Source organism: Triturus cristatus, chromosome 4_2 (genome assembly GCF_964204655.1).
Source record: "Triturus cristatus chromosome 4_2, aTriCri1.1, whole genome shotgun sequence".
NCBI classification, from domain to species: domain Eukaryota; kingdom Metazoa; phylum Chordata; class Amphibia; order Caudata; family Salamandridae; genus Triturus; species Triturus cristatus.
In genome coordinates this window covers 289,720,514-289,743,699 of record NC_140586.1, presented here as the reverse complement: position 1 = coordinate 289,743,699, position 23,186 = coordinate 289,720,514, and the positions used below count along the sequence as shown (strand labels likewise).

At 42.2% G+C, this 23,186-nt stretch overlaps 1 protein-coding gene across 2 annotated transcripts in view; it reads right to left on the bottom strand.

Annotated features, from left to right (window-relative positions):
* LOC146833669 (flavin-containing monooxygenase 5-like) overlaps positions 1 to 23,186 on the bottom strand; it is a 405,379-nt gene that overhangs the window by 163,066 nt on the left and 219,127 nt on the right. For both annotated transcript variants that reach the window (XM_085601553.1, XM_085601554.1), the window contains exons 4-5: positions 14,509 to 14,671; positions 10,192 to 10,334 (exon numbers count right to left, since the gene is read on the bottom strand). In XM_085601553.1, coding sequence (XP_085457679.1) covers positions 10,192 to 10,334; positions 14,509 to 14,671 — 306 coding nt within the window. The remainder of the gene's footprint in view (positions 1 to 10,191; positions 10,335 to 14,508; positions 14,672 to 23,186) is intronic.

The window sequence follows — 23,186 nt, the reverse complement described above, 5'->3', positions numbered from 1 at the left end:
GGAACAACGATCCAGAGGAGTTGGCGAGGGTATCCACGAGGAGCATGACAGCAGCGTCGAATCAACCATCCACCAGCAGAAAGGACAACTAGTGGTCAACCTCACAGGATTGACACTTACCAAACCCCAAAAGGAAGCATTGGAGAAGGGCCTGGGTTTCGTACCAACTAATAGAGTGGATAAATTCAAACTCTGTTTAGAAATCAAAGAATTTATACGCAAGCTCAAGCTAAGGACTTTCTTTTCAGACAAAGTCACTGTCAACAACCAGATCTCTGACACCGGACTACGACCTAAATCCACCTTCACTCCATTGGATTCCACAGTACCTATCGAATTGCTAGCTTTTGAGAAAGCAGTAATGGAAGAGCTAAACAGCACACTCAAAAAAGACAATACAACTTTCCAAAATATCACGTGACTAGAAAAGGAAGCTCTGCAGCAACTGGCCAACAATACCGATATCACCATCAAACCTGCTGACAAAGGTGGAGCAACCGTAATCCAAACATCCGACAGCTATGACACAGAGTGTAGGAGACTGTTGGGACACCAAAGAAATTACGAGATCCTCCTCGATGATCCAACTGAGGCGATCCGGATACGCATCATGGGGATGGTAGAAGAAGCCACAGCCCACGATTGGATATCCAAGAAGGAGGCAGAATTTCTTATCCAAAAGTCACATAGAACACCCTATTTTTACACCATCCCCAAAATTCATAAAAATCTGGAGCATCCCCCGGGACGCCCTTTCGTATCAGGGATTGGCTCAATACTTGAGCCTCATTCAAACTTCGCAGACGCATTTCTCCAGCCATTGGTTCAGAATACCGACACCTATCTTAAAGATACCAAGGCAGTCCTGCAACTCCTTGAAAACCTCACGTTTGATCCTGAAGAACATCTGCTACTTGGATTAGATGTTGGAAGCATGTACACTAGTTTACCACATGATGAGACCCTTGATATCATAGAAGAGGTCCTTTTTTCCACCACCTGGAACTATCACACACCTAGGAATATGGTCATGGAATGTATCACGCTGGCCCTCAAGAAAAACTTCTTTATGTACCAGGATGTACATTATTTACAGAAACACGGTACCAGCATGGGGAGCACCTTTGCGCCGAGCCTAGCGGGTCTCTACGTACACCACCTTGAATCACAGAAAATACTCCACCAGCACAATCCATTCTATAACAACATCATTTTAGGAAAGCGTTACATTGATGACGTTCTAGTCATTTGGAAGGGTGACTCTGAATCAGTCACAACATTTATGACTTGGCTGAATGAACAGAACACCTTCCTGAAGTTCACTCACACGTCATCCAACAGAAGCCTGGTATTTCTTGACCTCAACATCTACCCAGATGAAGGTAGATTAAAAACAAGCACGCACTTTAAACATAAGGCGAAGAATTGTTTATTGCTATATGATAGCTTCCACCCCAGACACCTTCGGGACAACCTCCCGTATGGTCAATTCCTTCGCCTACGAAGGAATTGCTCTGAACTAACAGATTTCCAAATACAAGTCAAAGATCTGGAGAAAAAACTACTAGAACGCAACTACCCAGAACCCATTGTAAAGAGAGGATTCAAACGGGCTAGAAACAATAACAGAGACTCCCTTTTAGAAGATCATACGCCACATGAGCAAGAGACCAGACCCATCTGTGTGACCACTTTCAACACTCACTCCAACCAAGTGTCTAAGATTATAAATAAGAACTGGAAGATCCTCAACTGCGGGGGCCTCAATTTCCCTAAACCTATGTTCTCCCACAAAAGAGATAGAAACCTTAGGGACATTCTGGTCCACACTAGACCGCGCCCACTACCAGCAAGAAACCCCACCATCAGGACTCTACCACCTATCAAAGGGCACCATCCATGTGGCCTTTGTAGTACGTGCATGCTAACAAAGAAAAGTACCCACATCACCTTCCTCAACGGTACGACTTGGGAGCAAAGGAAGTTTACCAATTGTAACAGCAGGAACGTGATATATCTGATCACGTGTCCATGTAAAATGGAATACGTCGGAATTACAACGAGACAGGTTAAGATACGCATTGGCGAACATAGGAGCAATATTCGCTGTAAAAAGAGAACAACAAAAATGGCAAACCACTTTTTAACCACGAATCACAGTGTGGATGACCTTAAATGGACAGTCATAGAACAACTAAACTCGGAGTATGGTCTCTTTGAAAAAGAGCAACAATGGGTGTTCCGTTTGGGCACACATTTGACGGGCCTCAACGATGAAATGCCTTGGTCACAGCTGAGTTAGTACCATTACTATTCACCATTGCTGACACATGATCAGGCTCCTTCGTCCTGCTTTGGTTTCCTTCCCGACCGTCTATGATCTGTGACCCCGGTCACTAGTCTTACCCCTATACTCTTTTCCATGTAAGTAAAAATCAGGATCCAGCGGACCGTTTCATTTTTTCATTTTTTCAATGGGCTTTTGATTTTACTTGGCTGCTACGCCCAACTAAGCTTATCAACATCTAAAGAAGCACCGACAGGCTAGCGCTAATGTCACTGGGACTGGGACTGCATAGAGTCGCTACTTACATCAACCACTTGTTAGAATAGTAATTTTGACCCACGGCGTTGCCCCGCCCCCTTTACAGGCTTTCAGCTAAAGGAAAGCCAGGGTCCAGCGGACCGATTCATTTTTATAATAGGTTTTTGATTTTATTTGGCCGCTTGACTCCAGCTCCCATTTAAGCTTTTTTAACATCATAAGAAGCACCAACGGACCAGCGCTAATGTCACTGGGATGGCTATATGCATCGACCACTTGTTCGAATAGTCACTATGTATCATGGCCATGCCCCACCCCGTTATCACGCTATCGACACACCATTAACTGCCATCCTCCTTACGGATACTTCCCATTGTTTTTAAAAAGTTAATCTCATGTTTTATTGACTTTTTCACCGTGCTCATCGGCACTGCTTCTAGAAGACTACGATGATTTGGTGGTAACTCAATTTTTGCCGCCACCACATGCTTTTTTAATACTCACTTCCGCTAACCCGCAACCAAATGAGGTTAGCGCTCTAGTTTCTGTGGTGGCGTGCACCCGGATGTATCACTACGATCCAGGTGATACCACTTCTCCAGTTCCAATTAATCAGTGTCCGCTTAAATAGAGTGCCTTCAGCACTTCCCCGCAGTACAGCGGAACCGCGGGTTGGACTCACATTGAGCCAGGGTTTTTCAAGGGGCACGTAAGTACGGCACAGACGTCTCGGGAAGCGGACTCTTCGTTTCCATCACGACCAGAATGTAGAAGGTAATAGACTCTCTTTCTCCCTTTTCCCCTGCTAGCACTGAGTTACCTCGCCCTATCCACCCGTTCTAGAGGTTCATGAGTTATTGCTCTCTCATATACATAAGTATGTATCAGACTTACGCAACTTTTTCCTCATTTTCAACATAGAGTTGCTCACCAATCGATAGAGTGTGTGTTTTCTGTTTCATGTGTGTATTGTCTTGTATTGTTCCTTTTCCCCTACAGGTCACTACACCTCTTTTTGCATTTTAAGATTTATGGTTAAACATCACTTAATGTCACTATGTGGCGCACCGCTTATTTTTTGCAGGTACTACGTATTATGTTTCCTGGGACACTCAGCTACCATTTTCCTTTTTCTTTTTTTCAGACACCAATTAAAGCATACCATTAGGTATTGTATACAAAGGCTTTATTAATGGCATTTTCACTTATATTAATAGTCTCTAATTAGAGCACATGTAATTTATACAGAAGGGATCTTGTTCTTGTCCTGACGAAGATGCCTTGCTGCATCGAAACATGTTGACCTACTAGGAGTATCCGCACATTACGCAGGACATCACCGCACCACCTTTTAAACAGCACCAGCCTCCCTTGACCTATTAAAGTATATACGTCTAACGAGGCCAGGTCCTTTTTAATACACCCACCTACATTCACTTCAGACCCTCCCTTTTGCATCACACATAGCACTACATTATCAGTGCTCCCGCGTAGTCGCAGGTCGTAGCACGCCCTGTCCCGCAGCGGGCCGGGAAGACCCCTATGATGAAGCATGACACCAAGCGCCATTCTAGTGTGTGAGGGGTATTTAAACAAACACAGTGTGTGTCCAACCACAGTAGGATACACACCTTCCACCACCCAAGATATCTGAACCCAGGTTCTTCTTCACCCCCTCTTTTCCCCCCAGAGGTGGATCCTTTTGTTTTGTTACTGATTCTGTGTGAAGGATGTATCCACCTCCTATGCCCGTGGAGGGCTTTACCTCTACACTCCCCAATCTTGGTATTTATAATTATTACCAAGTGAACAGTGCGCAGCATAATCCAGTCACTGTACTGGTTCCTAACTCATATTCATATTTAGCGAGAGTTGGCAGCTCCTGCATGCTGTAGCACCTTAAAACAAATAGAGGATTAAACTGGCCTAAATAGGAGTGCACCCCTAATTCCTATAACTAGTCTGAATCTCTTCTGCCATACTCAGGAGGTAGCACACATCCTTATACATAAAAAATGTCTTTTGAATCTATTACGAATATTACAGACAACAGAGCAACAACAATGGTTTATACACCAGATCAGGCTACTGAAATATATGCTCTTATACAGGAAGTAAGATTAATGGATGCCCACGGCGGCTCAATATCACAACAATTGAAACAACTGGAATACCTAACTAGAAGGCAACTTAATCAAAAACTGCACGCATCAACGTTAGTGCAGTATCATAAAGCAAAACGCATACCAAGGGGATTACGTCTATCAATCAAACCTATGTTATTTTGTTTCCATCTGAACTCAGCCTTCATGGATAAATGGTATTCGATTTTAAATAAATTCTCTTTAGACATCATTTTATTGATTATCGATGAACTATCCAAAACAATAAGAGAACTTGAGGAAGAAATCTCAACGCTCAAAGGAGAATTAGAACAGAGAATGCAACAGAATACCTGGCAGATCAATTTGGAAGGATTAAATCAAAAGTTGGAAAAATACAGCAAAGAATTACAGGAAGGCAAACTAAGAAAATACAAAAGAGATACAATAGATTACAAACTCAACGAGGTTTACACATGGGCAGAGATCTATGCTCGCAGAAGATTTGATCAGAGAAAAATCATCACTATCTCATCAGAAGAAAGTTACTGATAAGGACACATCCACCAACAGAACACCAGTACAACATGATATACCGGCAACCAGTTCATCTGGATCAAGCACACAATCTATTGAAATAACCAGCTCAACGTCCACTGTGTCTTTTTTGTCACAGGCTCCAGATCAAGGGTTACCACCAGCCACACAGATACCAACAACAGGATTACCCGCCCGACCAGGCGAGGAAAAGGCAGGCAAATCCCTTCGAAGCGGGAAGAACATAGTCTAATTGTCAACATCTCTTCAATCAATTTAACTGCACAACAAATACGAGTACTAAATAAAGGATTGTCATGTGTACCCACCAGCAATACTAATAATATGGAAGTTGAAACATCAATATTCAGGTTCATGCGCACCTTACGCTTGCGCCATTATTTCTCTAATGTGGTCAACATTGAACAAACTGAACAGACAATTGAAAATGTAAAATTTAAACCGAAAAGTACGTTTCAAGCGCCGATTTCACATAAAATGCTTGACACATATGAGGTAATGGTCAAAAAGGACATCAAAGCCTTGGAGCTCAATAAAATCACTAAACAGAATCTGATCAAACATGACAGAATAACACTCAAATCCATAGCAAATCATTCTGAAATTACAATCCAACCAGCCGACAAGGGAGGAGCAATAGTACTTATGGATACCGCCTTTCATCACAAAAAAGTCAACCAACATGTTCTGGATTTAAACACGTACCTACCACTAGAGAGTGATCCAACTATGGAATTACTTGGAATTTTGCAAAAAATTCTACAACACGCATTAGACATGGATTGGATTAATGAAGCAACAAGAGCATATCTGACCACATCAAATCCATGAAGACCCCATCTGTACATGATACCAAAGATTCATAAAAATTTGGAAGATCCTCCATTTAGACCCATAGTGTCTGGATGCGGGTCTATTTTTGACCCCCTAGGCAGATACCTTCATCACTTTTTACAAAAATTTGTACAAGGTTGGACATTATATATAAAGGACACTACAGACTTTTTACTCAAGTTACAAAGCATGGAATCCGGCACACAAACTTCCTGGTTACTCTGTACAATAAATGTGGTTGCTCTATACACGTCCATACCACATGCAGCGGGTTTAGAAGCAGTTGAGTGGGCTTTACTCCAACTAGAAAACCTTAACACTGAAAAAGTACTGCTATTACAATTATTGGATTATTGTTTGCAAAACAGCTATTTTAAATGGGATGATAAGTATTATGCCCAACTCACCGGAACTTCTATGGGCTTTTCGGGAGCGCCTGCATATGCTAATATCTTTATGGCTTTATTTGATCATCAACATCTTATGAGCAATCCAACATGGTGGTCAAGCATCAAATTATACAGCAGATTCATAGATGATATTTTCTTCGTTTGGACTGATACCAGAGAATCAATGGAAGCAATGGTACAAACATTGAACACGATCAAGCCCAGAATTCAATTTCCTCACAAAATTCATGATAGGGAAATAGAATATTTGGATGTAACAATAATTAAGAAACCTGATGGTGGAGGATTTGACACTAAAATATATACCAAAACTACAGATCGAAACAACGCACTACATCACTCCAGCTTCCACCCGAGAAGCCTCATTACAAACCTTCCATATTCTCAATTCCTACGGATAAAAAGAATATGCTCTGATCCTACAACTTGCTCTTTGAAAACAGAGGAGTATAAACAACGATACAAAGCCAGAGGATATCCCGATAGGGTTTTACAAGACTGTTTACACAGAGCTGCCAGTAAAAAACGAGACGATTTATTCATTGCTAACACAACGACAAAGACCAATCGGATAGTTTTTGTGTCAAAATACACCACAAGTTCACCAGCAATAAAGAAAATAATCAATACAAGATGGGAACTATTAACTAATGAACCTGAGTTTAACAATGTATTCAGAGATCTTCCCCTACACGCATACACCGGAGGAAAAAATCAGCGGGAATTATTGTCAACTTCGACTTCCGGTGTTCAACCCATGGAACAAAAAGGAACTTTGCGGTGTCATAATTGTACACATTGTAATAATGTAATCACAGGAAACAAATTATTACATCCGAACACAGGAGCACACATTTTGTTGAGACATACAAGCGATTGTAACACAAAAAATGTGATATACTCCATAAAATGTCCTTGTGGCAAAGTGTACATTGGGAAAACCGAACGCAAGGTGAAAATTAGGCTTACAGAGCATAAAAGTCGAATATGAACAAGAAATATAACTTCAGCACTAGCTATGCATTGGATTGAGGCTAATCATTCAATCTCTCAACTCAGATTCCAGATTATTGAAAAAGTTGAAATACGTCCAGGTATAGACAATACCAAAAAATTGCTCCAACGCGAAGTTTATTGGATAATATTTTTAGAAACCTTGATCCCCAAGGGACTGAATGATAGATTAGACATGTCTTGTTTTTTGTAGGCTAGTTAGTAATTATAATTTCATATTTGTTAAGGAAAACATCACATTTCATCATGCAAAAACATTACACATACACTTTGACATTCCAACATCTCAGTGGATCACATTAGATTATATGTCACATAGCCTGGTATATTATGGGTTATTTATCCTTTTTTTGTCGTTCATCTAACATCAGGCTATTATCAGAACTCTCTTTTGAATATAGAGTTAAAGAGTGCTCAAGTGTGATATTTGTCATAATAAGGGATATTGCATAATATTGATTGAATCCATTGGACCACTGGCGGTGACAATTACGTTACAGAGCTCAATTTTATTGCGTTTTGGCAGTTCACTTTCGATGTTGTAAGTAACAGACATACTAGTGATAGGGGCATTTTCTCGTTTGGGTGAGATATTATTTTCTTAATCCAGTGAGATATTACCCTAGTGGAGATGTGTAAATTGCTCATAACTCAAAGTTTGTCTGCACTTATCGCCTCACTGACGGTGAGATTTTTGACTGATTAGTCACAAGATAAAGCCTAAATCATTGTGCATCGGGAGTCCGTTTTCAAGGTTGTTAGCACTAGACACAGTAGTCTTAGTAGAACGCGCAGAGGCGCTTTCTTAATTTATTGCGTTAATATCATCATTAAAGTATGAAAGGTCATTTCATACACATTTCGACATAGCAGTGTTCTTAGTGTTCTAAGTAATCATTTGGGATTATAGCTAGTGCAAGCTTTATTAGTTATTGACAGCTCCAAGATGGTTGCTCAGCTCGTATACACCTTCAGGAAGTACATGGTATAAACACGCGAGAATAGCACCAGCTAGTAATGTTTGTTCGCGTATCACTCGATCGCGGTGGTTTACATATGGAAAAACAGCATCATGCTTTAAGGTACGATGCGGGAGAAATAATTATCGGTAATAGATCAGGTTATTTTCCTCATTTTTTTAGTTGAGTGTTGAGCGGGTATTTGTATTTTTTATGTTTCAGGCTCTAATGGTTAAACGCAAACTTGCGAGGTAAGCCATTCGAGTTTCTTTTACTATTTGAGTACAGGCGCCATATTTAATCTCCGGTATTTAACGACAGGTCTTTAAATCAAACGGTTCCTTTTTGCAGATATCATGACAGGTTGAAAGCGTAAGGTAAGGTTTGATGAGTAACCTTACGGTTGTGCGTTGTCTTTGAATTATATCGGACGAACAGCTGTGTTCAGTTTCCACATTGGTGATAATGACTATCGGTTTATTTCAGATTATTGGCAGCAATATACATATGCAACCTAGAGCAAGGTATGATATTACCACACACAATAATACAATTACCTAAACACATTGGGCACTATACATATAAAGGCCACAGGTCAGCATGAGACCTCATATAACTTCATAAAATAAATAGGTAATCTTGAGCCCCCCCGGTCATTCATTTAATTTGTTCATTTTATGTTTTTATTCACAGAGTGGTCCCTGAAGAAGGAACAGTGTTAGTTCCAAAATGCATTGGGCAAAGCATTAAACAAAGCATGATTTTGTACAAATTTTGATTTGTAATTAAGAAATATACCAAACGAGGGTTAATGCAACTAATTGATATTGTAAATTTGTGCATTATGCATTGTGTCAAGAAATGTATTTGATTCTGAAAATCTTTATCAGATTAAATGGATGATATTGAATTGAAAGTGTTTACATATAGTGGTATTATTACCAAGTGAACAGTGCGCAGCATAATCCAGTCTCTGTACTGGTTCCTAACTCATATTACCACACTTCGCTATAGCCATTAACATCACAGTGGCATGTATCATAAGTACGAATGAGCGGCACCAATGTTCGTTAGTGATGAGCCTTCAGGAGATGTGGCCTAGCATTACCCTATATAGGATCAACACGATTCTTGGTTCTGAAGGATCAGGATCAGATCCCTCTGACTTGATCATTCAGGACTCTACTGACCTACCTTCAACAGGAACTGTACACCTTTTTGTTTCTCAGTTTAATCCAGCGGTGTGTGTGCTGGACCTTTAATTCGCTCTTCATCCCTCCTTGTGTATTTGGTTCTTAACTTACTCCAAGGCTGGTGTGCAGCATAATTATATCAAGTTGGGCACTTTTAGGGCTGTAATTACCTTAGAAGTCCATGGAATTGGAATGTTATTACTCTTTTGTGTGTGTGTGCTTTTGTTTTAGCATGTTTCTCCAAAATGCCTTGTTACATTTTTCTTAGCCCCAAAGATGTTTGAGTAATCAGTCCCCATTTTCCCACCATTCACCCTGGTTCCTCCCACATTTACTACAAAGTAGTATGCATACCTGGGCAGAGATCTCATGCACTGTGGTACAGAGATGAAAGGAGAGTCAAAGGCAGTAGGTTTGTGAATTGCTTTTAGTAGTATGTGAGTAGTAGGTAGTGGAAACAAGTGTTACAGAAGTGGGGGCATCCTACGGAGTATGCCGCTTGGCTGTACGAATTTGAAATCACTGGGTGCATCTGAACTTCTTCAAACTTTATTAAAAACCTGAAGATTAGGTCACCTGGCTGGCTGTGCGGCTGATCTCCACAGAAAGATCACCTCCAGAGTTCCCAATTCCGATTATGATGATTCTCTTCCCCTTAAACGGTTCCGGGTGTTTGTAGTCCCGACTGTGGAAGTACTGGCCTTTGAATTTCTCAATTCCTGCATAGAGCGATGGAAAGAAATATGAAACTGGATTTCGACTGTCCATGTTCAAAAAGTAATTTCTGTAAGCTAATTTGGTTAGCCACATTTTACATCAAGTCAAGTTAAGTAAATCTTTATTTGGATTTCTTTTTTAAATCCATAAAAATCAATATTAAAAAGCAAGAACTACAAGATAAAGACGTGAATTATATAAAAGGATAAATAGCTCAATAACATTTGGTTTATATATAGACACAATAATTACACCTAAAACAAAAATATGGAAGCATTGAGGAAGACAAAGAGAAACAGCAATTCAATATGGACCCATACATGGTATCACAGGCAATTTTTTAAAGACCATGCCCATCTCCGTTTGTAGTATTTTACTTATAAGTCTATATATGTGGTGTTTCACAAATAAGACCAAGCCCATGATTACAAGTGGGATCAACTATGAAAATTCTCAGAAATCGTCAATTTCCTCGAAAAGCAAGTCGCCTACATAGAATAAAGATTTTCGTCTATGGAGGGCCTTCTTGATGTAATCTAGAATGACACAACATTTGTGTAAAGTTGGCAGGTTTTTTAAGTGGATAAAAGCCTCCTGATGATGAGATAAAACTTGGGATATTAAAAGGGGTGGTCGCGTCAATGACATAATATCACTATAAAGTCTACAGAATAATAAAAAATGTAAGGTTGTCTGTCTCGCCTTCCCATCAAAAGGGCACCTAGGCAGATTCGGGAGCCATGCATGTGTTTTTGGGAAGACTACTAGGTGGCGGATCAACTCAAGGCGGAGTCTGGTTGGAAGGAACCTTTCGTAGATATTCTTCACAAAGGTCAAGTGTTGGATTGAACCCATATAAAATCTAGTAATTGTAGGTTTCTCTCTTTCCTGGGCACCTCTGAGAACCACCCATTTATGCATCAAAATCTATTTAATTTCTCTTCTGTTATAGTGCAAAAATACCATGCGGTTCTGATGGGTTAAGCTTTGTGCCCAACTCCAGTAGCAGTGATTTGATATACAAAAACCATGGCATTTTTCTATGGTTGCCCAGACCCAAGCAGTCCCTAATGATTATCCTGGTAATCTTGGTACCCTGTTTTGACCATTTGCTATGCCATTTTCTTACAGTGTTAAGGTCCATAATGTCCTACATGTACTATATGCCCAGTTTTTTGTGAGCAATATATGCAGGGGCTGACTTAGGCACGACCAAGACCCTGTGTAAGTAGCTATTTTATTGTTAATGTAGGGATCTACTCTTTCTTTACCCCATACTGAAGAACCATACATGGCCACTGGAAGACATTTGGAGCTTTTTAAATATCTCTCTCAGGGGTTCACTATCTACTTTTTTTGGCAAATCTCATTACAGCAGAAATGGTCCACATTTTAAAATGAAACTGTGCGTCTTAGTACAACTAAAACTTTGACTCTAAATGTAATTAGCAGTAGTAGCCTCCTGAATAAAGTGTAAATATACAAATATTTTTAAACACACGGACAAAATCACACACTTAAGCAGAGTAAATAACCAACAGACAGCAACATTACATCGGACTGTAAAGAGAGACTTTGAAAATAAGCATGTACAACTTCAAAGGCCTGCATTATAAGTGGGTCGGATTTAAGTATGAGGATAGTGTGTGACTGGAAATAATGTTCCTGGATGGTATCCCCACACCCAAATCTGTCTATTCTGAGATAATCCCCAATGAACTGGGAATACCCACGTGGACCTCTTTCTTCTGGATCATATTATGTTTGGAATTGTCCTAATTCCGTAGAGATTTCTAGCAGGTGGTGAATGGAAGTGGGGAGCTGGGACAGAGGGAGGGGTGTAGGAAGGTGTTAGGGGGTTACAGGCTGTGGGCTGGCAAAGAAGATCTTTTCAGGTAAGAGAGTGTCAGGAGATAGGCTGTGAGCTTGCAAGGGGATCTTTTCGGGCTTTTCTGTAGGACAGTCAGCATAGAAGCAGGGTAAAATGGAAAAGAAAGCATGCTGTTGTACCTTTGTTTTTTTTCTGAAAGGCTGGCAGTTTGGGGCAGAGTTTATGAAGGGAATAACGTCTATTGAGCTAGTTGGCCACATGTCGGTATCAACTCCGAGACTTGGATGCCAATTAGGAATAGCAGCTTCTCACCCTCACTCTGTCTTTGTAACCCTAGTACTATCTTTGCTACCCTGGTCTTAGGGGTTAAGAAGGCATTTCCTGTAGTTCCTACGCTTCCTTCCAACCCTGCAAATCAGCAGCAAATAGGGGTAAAGTGGTTATGGTTGGGGCAAGTGGTCAACCCTGTGATAAGTGGTCAACCCTCTGATAGCTGTGATATCACTTCCGGTATCTAAGGCATTTTGGTGACTCTATGTCCATGACGACAATAGAAAAATTTGTTCACGCCAGAAAAGGAATCAATTAAAATATGTAAGTGGAAACCTAATGAATAATGTGTGCCTGAATCCAGATTTAAGAGAAACATCTAAAGAGGAGGCAGAAGATGACACAACAGGAACATGTGAGGGGGCCATTCTACGGGCCCAATTACGAGTCTGGCAACATGTGCCCCCCTGTGTGCATGCACACCAGTTCCTGCACATCGTGGACTTTACAATCCATGCCATGCAGTAACCTTGTGTGACGTTCCCATTGCAGTGCTTTTTCAAAGTACTGCCGCCTTTGAAAGAGGCACTGTGCGGGACTGCCACGCCACCCGCCCACCAGACCACGTTTAAGTTGTAATCTGGCAGGTAGGCAGCAGTGACTCTTGGCAGTGTGGAGGCTCTGCGGTGGTGTTCCACCCGCACTGCCAAAAGTCATAATTTGGCTCATAGGGGCAGATTTACAAGCCCCTTGCAACACCTTTACACTGCCGTTGCGTCACTTTTGTGATGCAGCGGCGTCATAAACAATGTGCCACGTTGCGACACATTTACAACGTGACGCATCTATGGAGATGCGTCACGTTGTAAAGCCCTGCGTCACATTATACCTGTGTCAGGTATAATGTATGCAGCGTGGGCGTTCCGACGCAAGAAAGCCTCGTAAAAGTGACGCAGTGAAATCTACAAGATTTCACTGAGTCACTTTTATGAAGCCACTGCGTCAAAACCTTACGCCTGCTTGAAGCAGGCGTAAGGAGTGACGCAGCATAATGGAAATAGGCAGTCCGAAGCATTGCTGGAGTTGCGTTGTGCTTGCGACACAACTCCAGCAATGCATCTATGGAGATGCGTCACGTTGTAAAGCCCTGCGTCACATTATACCTGTGTCAGGTATAATGTATGCAGCGTGGGCGTTCCGACACAAGAAAGCCTCGTAAAAGTGACGCAGTGAAATCTACAAGATTTCACTGAGTCACTTTTATGAAGCCACTGCGTCAAAACCTTACGCCTGCTTGAAGCAGGCGTAAGGAGTGACGCAGCATAATGGAAATAGGCAGTCCGAAGCATTGCTGGAGTTGCGTTGTGCTTGCGACACAACTCCAGCAATGCGATGCCTTTACGCCAATAGATGCGTCAAGCATCTGTCTATCCTTGCGCCACAGTGTGCCGTATTGTAAACGTGACGCAAATTAACTGACGCATCTCTGCTAATATGCAGAGATGCGTCAGTTCTTGTAAATCTGCCCCCCAGTGAGGAAAGGATGGGGAAGCCATGCTCGCTTAGCTGGGGTTGCGAAGAATGAAATATAAATTAAAACTATTCGAAGTATGATTGAGAAGATGTAAAGCCATCCAAACTCAGTAGCACTGGGACAGTCCTCTTGGTTGAGAGTTTCAGATATATTTGAGTATTGTCGGCATACTGGTGAATGGAGACGGCGGAGTCCTGAACCAGATCTCCCAAGTATCCATGTAGGTGTGGGATAAAATTGGAGACAGGATGGACCACTGTGGCACCCCTCACACCAGGGAGAGTGAGTTGGACCAGTATCTTGTCAGAACTGATTTGTTTAATGATTTCATTCAACATCGACAAGCTGGCCTTTCTGAAAGCTCAGATTTTAACGAGAAAATTCAGATTTAATCTTAGCACGTGCAGTTAGTAAATAGAACAGCACGTTTCACGAGTAGCTCGGCTTCTGCACAACCTATGGTGAGGCAGTCAATTCTTTCATTCTGTTTCTGTCCACGACAAGCAGACCTACTTCAAGCTTATAGAGCAGCGGAACTCACCTGGGAAAGAGTCCAGCGGCATGTTTGGAAAGACGTGATGTCCGCTGCAGACCAGGATGGCATCAAAGATGGCTGACTCCTGCACCCCATCCATCTCTGTGACGACGTCCCACTGTCCCGTGGCGGAGAAATCGGGGCGTTGTTTTATACTGCAAACAGTAGTCTGCATGGGATTTAAAAAAGGTACAGTATGAGCATCTAGGGTGACAATAGGGCACATTTTTGCTGGAGATTGTGTTAAAATCCCCCGTATTTGGTTTTCTAATCTTCAAAAAACCCTATTCTCTGCTGATCATTCCGACTGTATTCGATCTAAAAAAAATATTTGACCTCTAAAAGTGACAACATGAATTAGGAACAGACTTTAACACGGTCAACCTGAATTAGTAACAACCATGAGAGATTGTGAGAGAGTGAAGGTAAATATAGAGCGATGATAAAGGGAGAAATAAAGAACCAAAAAAGAAAGCGTGCAAAGAGGAGAAAAGAGATGCGGAAATAAGTCAAGAAGAGGCCTAAAGGAGAAAGCAAGAAGAAAAAAAATAATTAAAAAGATGTGATACATAGAGAAAGAAGAGAGGGAGATATAAAATGCTTCCCTGCATGCCTGTGATGGAAAGTTGAATGCTTCCCGTACTGAGTGACCAGTCAAAGAGGGACTTCCTACAGTTCTTCATTTAGCAAGAGCAGGGGCGTAGTGAATCCTCCGCTTTGGCAGCTACAGCTACATGTGTGCTGCATGGAAAAATCAAAATGCCATGGATTTTTTATGTACAGGAAGGCCCCCCTTCCTATACATAAACATTCTGTAAAACAAAATGCCATTTTGTGACTTCCATGTGCGCTGCATGAAGCAGCACACATAAAAGCGACAAAATGGCATTTTAGGATTGTTCATGCGCAGGAAGGTACACCTTCCCACACATAAACAATCTTACCCTGCACGCAGACACCGTGCCTGCGTTGGCGCTACACTGCTAAGTCTAGCCCCAGCGCAGGGGGAAGGCAAGGCTGCAACATATCCTTGTAAATATGGTAGCCTTGCAATTCATAAGTGCCGGAGTGAGGCGTTAAGCCATGAAGCCTAACGCCTCACTCCGCCACTTCCTCACACTAATGCCCCTCTGTTCTTTGATAGTCCTGAAGCAGTCTGGGACTGGTTGGAACAGCACTACCATAGCGCGCATCCCCCTCTCCCATTGGAACCACTATCTAGGGAGGCACGGAGACCTCTCTGGTGTCACTGTTGTGGGACTCCCCGAACAATGACATCTAGAGCGGCCACCTCTCCTCAACGGGCACCAGAGGGTATGTGAGCTGTGTTAGCCATGGTCTCCTCCATCAGGTCCCAACAACTGCTGCCCCACTCTAGTTCCTCCACCAGGGCTGTTTCTGATTCGGATTCCAATACCAGCATGGCTCTCTTCCCATCCTTGACACCACAAACATCAGACAATGAAATTTAAGCCTGTGTCCTCTACAGTTACCACTCTAATCTACCTAGTAAGTTTTTTCGCTGGACCTAGTATTGGGGAAACGTTCCTTTCATTTTTGCCATCACTCATGTTCCAATGTCTCATATTGTATAGTATGTATCTTGTGGGGTCTCCTAGACATATTGCTTCTTTTTTGTTCACATGACAGCTGTTATATAGCATTAAAAATACTAACATGGAATGTGCAGGGGTATGGGGTCGGTCCACGAACGCTATAGAGGTTTCACCCAATTTAATTGCTGCATTGCTAATATAGTATATTTGCAGGAAACCCACCTAACAGCCTCTGAAGCAATTAAACCCAGAACGAAATGGAGGGGTCAGTTATTTGCTACTGCATACGCTGCTTTCGACGGGGGTGGCAGCTATTTGGCTACAAACTGGTGTGCCATTTGAAGCCAGTGACACTAAAATTGATGTCAATGGTAGATATATCTTTGTCCGAGGGATGGGGGATGGTGAAATGTTAATGCTGGGTAGTATCTATGCCCTGATTACAGACCACAATGTCTTAGCACATTTGTGTTGGCAGAATGGTCACACCTTCCATGGCTTATCAGAGGGGACTTCAGTGTGGTTTTGGAGATAGATCTGGATCACTCCAATCCTCCTTTGTTGAGTGCTGGCTCGGTTAGGCAAACTAAGGCCCTGACTGATTGGGTGCTGTATTGGTCTTTGATTGATGCTTGACGTGCATGCAATATAGGTAGACGAGAATATTCCTTTTACTCCACCCCCACACAAATTGAATGCTCATCTAGACCGCATCCTCTATTCTTCGCCGCAACAGATGACAATTACACGTGCTCCTTAGACGTAGCATGGGGCTGGGTCCCAACCCCTATCCCTACCTGGCGCATGCAACTACTTAATTTGGAGGACATTGTTTTTAAAGACACATTGGCTAACACCATTGATAAATATTTTGTAGAGAATACAGGCACTGCGTCACCTCCAATAATAGAATGGGAAGTATTTAAAGTTGTGATTAGAGGGGAAATCCATTGCCACAACTACTAGGGCCCGTCAGTCAGTATTATGAGATTTCCATCACACTGAAATGTAACTGGGGCTCCTTGATCATTCAGTGGTACATGATGACACACGTGCAGATGCCCTACAAGACACCAGAATAAAGCATGCAGAGCTCTTGGAGCACCTGCGGGCTATAGATTATAAAACATATATACCAAAAATACTCACAGAAGGTAATAAAGCAGGTGCACTCTTGGCCCGCATAATACGACCAATACCATCTCCAATGCCGGTCCTTTTCGTAATAATTCCCTCTAATAACCACTGACCACTTAGTTGGAGATCAATGAGGCCTTCCGTGCCTACGACACTGAGCTCTATAGTGCTCGCTTTTCCTGGCCCTCTAGCAATATGGACACTTTTTTCCTTGACCTACAGCTGCCACAAGTCTCAGCTGTAAATAGGGAGGAGTTAGGAGCCCCTTTGACACCAGGCAAACTGCGCCATGCGATCGGGGACATGGCACGTAATAAAACGCCTGGGATAGATGGTTTAGCCATTACATTTTATTCCACGTTTGCATCTCGGTTAATCCCAAAGTTGGAACGACTTTACAACACCTCCCTAGCACTAGGCTCCTTGCCACCTACTGCATGACAAACATTGCTTACCTCCTTACTTAAACCAGGCCATAACCCAGAAGACCTTTCTTCCTGTAGACACCTATCACTTCTGACCACAGAGTATAAAGATATTAGGTAAGGTACTGGCAAAGCGCCTACTTCCCTTGCTTCTCGACTTCATCCGTATAGACCAATGCAGATTTGTTCCGTGGCAGAGTACGTCTTTGAACATACAGAGAATCTACCAGGTTATTGAGTTGACTCAAGAACACCACCCGCTGGCGGGTTGCCTTACCCTAGATCTCCAGCAAGCATTTGATACCTTGGGTTGGGACTACATGTTCTCAAAACTGCGGAAATTTAATATTCTCCCCCATCTTTTGATGGATCAAACCTCTACACTAACCCAATGTCGAGAGCCAAAACAGGGAGGTATATTTCACCACCGTACCTGATTTCATGAGGGACCAGGCAGAGATGTCCCCTTTCGCCATTATGGTTTGTTCTAGCAATCTAACCCCTGACACAGAAGCTTTGGCAAGTGGCCGGGTCCTGGGGCATTCCACAGGAACTTCAGATACATGCAGTCACCATGTATGCAGATGATTTGATAGTCTATGCTCACGACCTTGATATGGTACTTTGACGCTATCTCCAATATATTCCACTCATTTGGCGGGCTATCTGGTCTGCAGTTTAAGCAGGCTAAGTCTCATGTGTTCTCGTTTAAGGATGCCTCATGACACGCTGCTACTGGGCATGTGGTCCATACCGGTTGCACACTGCATATTTCGGTACCTAGGCATACAAATTTACAGATCACCCACAGATCTGATAGACAGTAATTTGTTGAAAGCTGTCACATTGCTACATTCCTAGATAAAATTCTGGATTACACTGCCCTTGTCGGTTACAGGCCGGATATCGTTGTCTAAAATGGTAATGGTGCCCCGTCTATTGTACTACTTTGTCAACCTACTGGTTGTCCCTGCGGCCATTTTCAGAACATTGAATTCTCTGCTGATTTACCTCATTTGGGGCACATGAAGGCGCTGAGTTAGCCTAATTAGGATGCAATTACCACCGGGGTAGAGGGGAGTGGGATCGCCCAACTTTAAGGCCTATTGTTTGGCTGGGCAGCTACAATGGCTATACTACTGGTTAGCAGGATTCCACCTAAACAAAATTGGTTATACTTTACATATGTTTAGAAGGGGCACGATTCATAGACTGCTGCTACCAGGAGTGATGCAACTGACTCCCTTATCTCCTACCTCACAATGCCATTATATACTAGAGATGTGCTCTTTGTTATACGAACGCACCTCCACATTATGCTACTAATATCCCATTGAGGGGCCTACATTGGTAGGCATGCTGACATCTACCAACCTACTGCCATGGGAGAGTGAGGGGATCACAACGATAGGAGATTTGTTTGCCGATGAAGCACTGATGACCATCATAACTTCACACAGCTTCATGGGCTCCCTAATTCACTTTTTCGGACACACGCCAACATACTGCACCATGTTCGTAAGCACTGGTCACTGATGGGGACTGAACCCGACCCCCATACACTGATTCAAGCCATTTATGAAATGGGCACTAGTATATACTTAGCCAAGTGGCTCTACAGAGGGCTATGTGCTCATCTACATGTCTCTTTGAACACCTTACGAGTGCAATGAGGGGGGTGGACCTGAACTGTGTTTTCCATGAACAAGAATGGCACTTTCTCATCAAGTACACAAGTGGGGTATCCCATAATGCCCGCTTCAAATGTATTGCACAGAGAGTATCTAACACCATAACTTCATAGGATGTTCCAGACAGCATCACCTGTCTGCTCTAGATGTAAGGCAGACACCACAGATTTGTTGCATATGTTATGGACATGTCTTATTGGGGGGACACTTACTGAGCTTGCACAGTGGGACACTGTTGAACATTGCCTCTTGGGCCTATATAATAGGCCCAAACATTTTAAGACAATGGCTTGCTTTGTTGACTTGGCACTTCTTCTAGCTGAACATCAGATTACACGATGATGGAAATCCCCAATGGCACCCCCTGTTTCGAACTGGCATGAAGAAATTATACCCTGGTGTATGGCTGAGGGTCATGCCTTCCCTTACGCAGGGTGGAGTATTGTGGTTTACACAAACAACCTCTAGCAATGCTGTGGGATAGCTTACTGGAACAATTTAAGTCCCAGGATGCAGATACAACCTGAACAATACCTGCATAGTGGCGTCAGTGCCTCCATGACTCTGTCCCCTGGCATACTCCAACACCATGAACACGGATCATATGGTACCCTAGTTAATCCTATATTATAACAGGATGATCCCATTCACTATATTATGGATTTCTCAGAGATGTGGGTTTGGGATGGCAGATTTAATTGGGGGATATGAGGACGTTGGCTTTCTTTGAACGTATTTCTTTTCTTTATGTACACATGGTCATTATGTAGCCTACAATACGTACCACATGCAGTAAACCTGTTATCACTGCATTGATATACTGTTTATTACTCCTAATTTTTTGTAACTGGATTGCATTGTACGACTTGATTTTATTTGTACATGCATTGCTTTGTTGATGAAAACGCAATACAAAAAAAAACAGTGTCATGTGGACACTGTTCAGTGTCATTTTGTGTAACCTCTCTTTAATCATGCCCTCCTAGTGCCTCTACCCACCACTTCCCCTTTTGGATTGAGTACTCTCATAAGCCTGCTACTGCTCGTAGGGCAATCTTTATTTATATGGGGAACTTTAATCTTCACTTCAGGAAATTCTGTTTGACCGAACCCAGCCAAGGGTTCCTATAGCATCTTCAGCAGATTTTAAATCTCAAAATGATTACAGACAGTCAAAAAGGTTTATGAATGGGGGCTTCTAAGGAGCTGTTCGATCAATGGAGTAAGTGAAGTAGTTCTGAAGCTGCCACTTCAGATGTTGATTGATCAAAATCTGGTGAATTCCAATTCACGTTTTGTTAAAGTTTAGGATGGTAAATGATGACCATTGGTGCACCTTAAGAGTCTGTGTTAATGGGGATCCTTGAAAGATTTATAGAAAATATGGGTTTCTGTGGGTGCCAGTTGAAGAAGGGCAGCCAGCATACTGATCACATAGACACTTCAGATGGGATCTCTGTAATGATTGTTAGCAAAACACCATCTACTTTCTTATTGGAATTATTTAGCTCTGGGCAAAATGTAAATTACGCTGGTGTACAGAAAGAATTTAGCGTTATGCTTGTTATACGAAATTCACGAAATGATACCATTCCACAAATTTGCATGATTATGCATCATTCACAGTAAAGATTTATCACAAATTGCGCAATTGGGTAACAATTTATACCACCACACAAGCAGATTTTGTTTGCGGTGCTTTTGTTTAAATGCATCCTTGGCCAAAAACTGACAATAGGATGCATCTCCTGGTTAAAAATATAGCGCAAAATGATGGATTTGCATTTCACATAACTATGCATGATTTCACATGATTTTGCTGCAATTTCAGGTAATTACACGCAAGCAAATTCAGTACATTTCCCACCCCCCCCCCCCCAAGAATTAATAGGAATTATAGAGGGTCTATATTGGATAGTTCTTATTCTGTTACCGTATTCATGTTTGAAAAACACTTTATGTGTTGTTTTAAAAGGTTTTATGGGTTGGTGGCCTTTTTGATCTCTCAGGTGAGAGCTGTGTGATCAACAAGAGCGGAGTTTATAATTTTTCAGATAAACTAAGTCTACATCGTTCAAAGGAGAATAGGAGACCTTTTATGGCTGGAGTTGAAACCAGTACAGAGGGTGACATTCCCTCTCCACCTCTTCCATCCAACATGCCCCATGACTCTCTTGAGTGACGTCCACCTCCCAGACAATACAAGCTAAAAAAATCACCTCCATCAACCTCATTAATATGTTCAACGTGGTAACGCATGTCACACAAGCAACCCACTCTAAAGCCCACATCCTCGATCAGCATCACCAACAATATTGTGCAAACCACTCATACACACAGACTGGACTGACCACTCAGCCATCGCTATCTTCCTGCTAAGTGTAATATGAACAAGAAAAGGCCAACACAACAGAGAAGGCAAAACTTTAAGACCCTTCAAATACTTCTTCATAGAAAACCTAATGCTTGAACTCATCTCTCATCCCATCAACTCCCTCATCAGATGGCATCACCCTTCTAAACAACTTCAACAATTTTGGGGAAAGCTATGTGAACAGCCACACTCCAACTACAACAAGCAAGCGCAAGCCAAAGCCTTCCACACCCTGGTATTCTAAAGATCTTGCTGACAATAAACAATCAATCAACAGACAGTAAACAAAACTGAAGAAAAACAAAACGTCAGAGGACCTGTTGATACAGAAGACCCTACGCACAACATGCAGACAGCTCATCACATCAGACAATGCAAAGTACTGTACCATCACTATCAATGAATCCACCATAAGAACATGAATGCTGTTCAAGGCAATCAAGCACTGCATCACCCCCCTGCCAGGCCCACCTATTCCTCACTCCAAAGAAAAGTGCAATGCCATCAACCTGTTCTTCAGTGTAAAGTTACAGAAGATCCGACAGAACATTGACAATACCAGGCATGCTTCATCTCTCACATAAATTCTCCTGTAGAATCCTGCAATGGCCAGACTTCAAAGTCCTTTGTATCCCAGATCTGTCTGAAATACTCAAGCCCCTAAAAGTCACTTCTTATGAAAATGAAGTCTTACTGTCACCTTCATCAAAGCTCTCTCTGGGGATGCTCTCTAACCTCTATTTATTATTGTCAATGCATCCTTCACTCAAGGCACCTTCCCAGAAGCTCTCTAGACTGGCCAAATCCTCCCAATCATAAATAAACTTACGCTAGACCCTGACGACCTCACCATTTACCTGTCCATCACTTACCGACTGTTTACCTGCAACATCATGGAAAAACCTGTCTATGTTCCACTCCAAGACCACATCAATGCTAACCATCTCCTGCACAACTACTGTCTAGCTTCAGATCACACTGCAGCACCAATATTTCCACCTTACACATTGTAGACAATGCTCTCCTGACCACAGATGAAGATGACCCCTGCTTCCTGATATTGCTGGACCTCTCAACTGCTTTCGACAGTCGACCAACCCACCCTAATAAGCACTCTTGAGCCACGAATGGGATTCACCAGCCATGTCCTTCACTGCTTCTCCTCCTACCTTTCCAACTGGCACCAGTTTATTCATGTGGGCACCACAAAGTCACAAAAATATCCCTATCATTTTTGGAGTCCCCATGGTTTCTTACAGTCTCCTGTCATTTTCAACATAGTAAGTTACTATTCCTAATTTATGAACTTTAGGAAAAAAAAATAGCGACTCTTAATGGTTCGCCAGTGGACCTACCTCAAGAAAATTAATGAGGTAGAGAGCAGTGTGTGACACATTAAAATAATAGCCATCATAGGGGTTGTGGAGTGCTGGGGCCAGCAGACCACTGTGTCTGTGATTGCTTTTAAATAAAGCATTTTTTTTAATGAAGCCTGGGATGT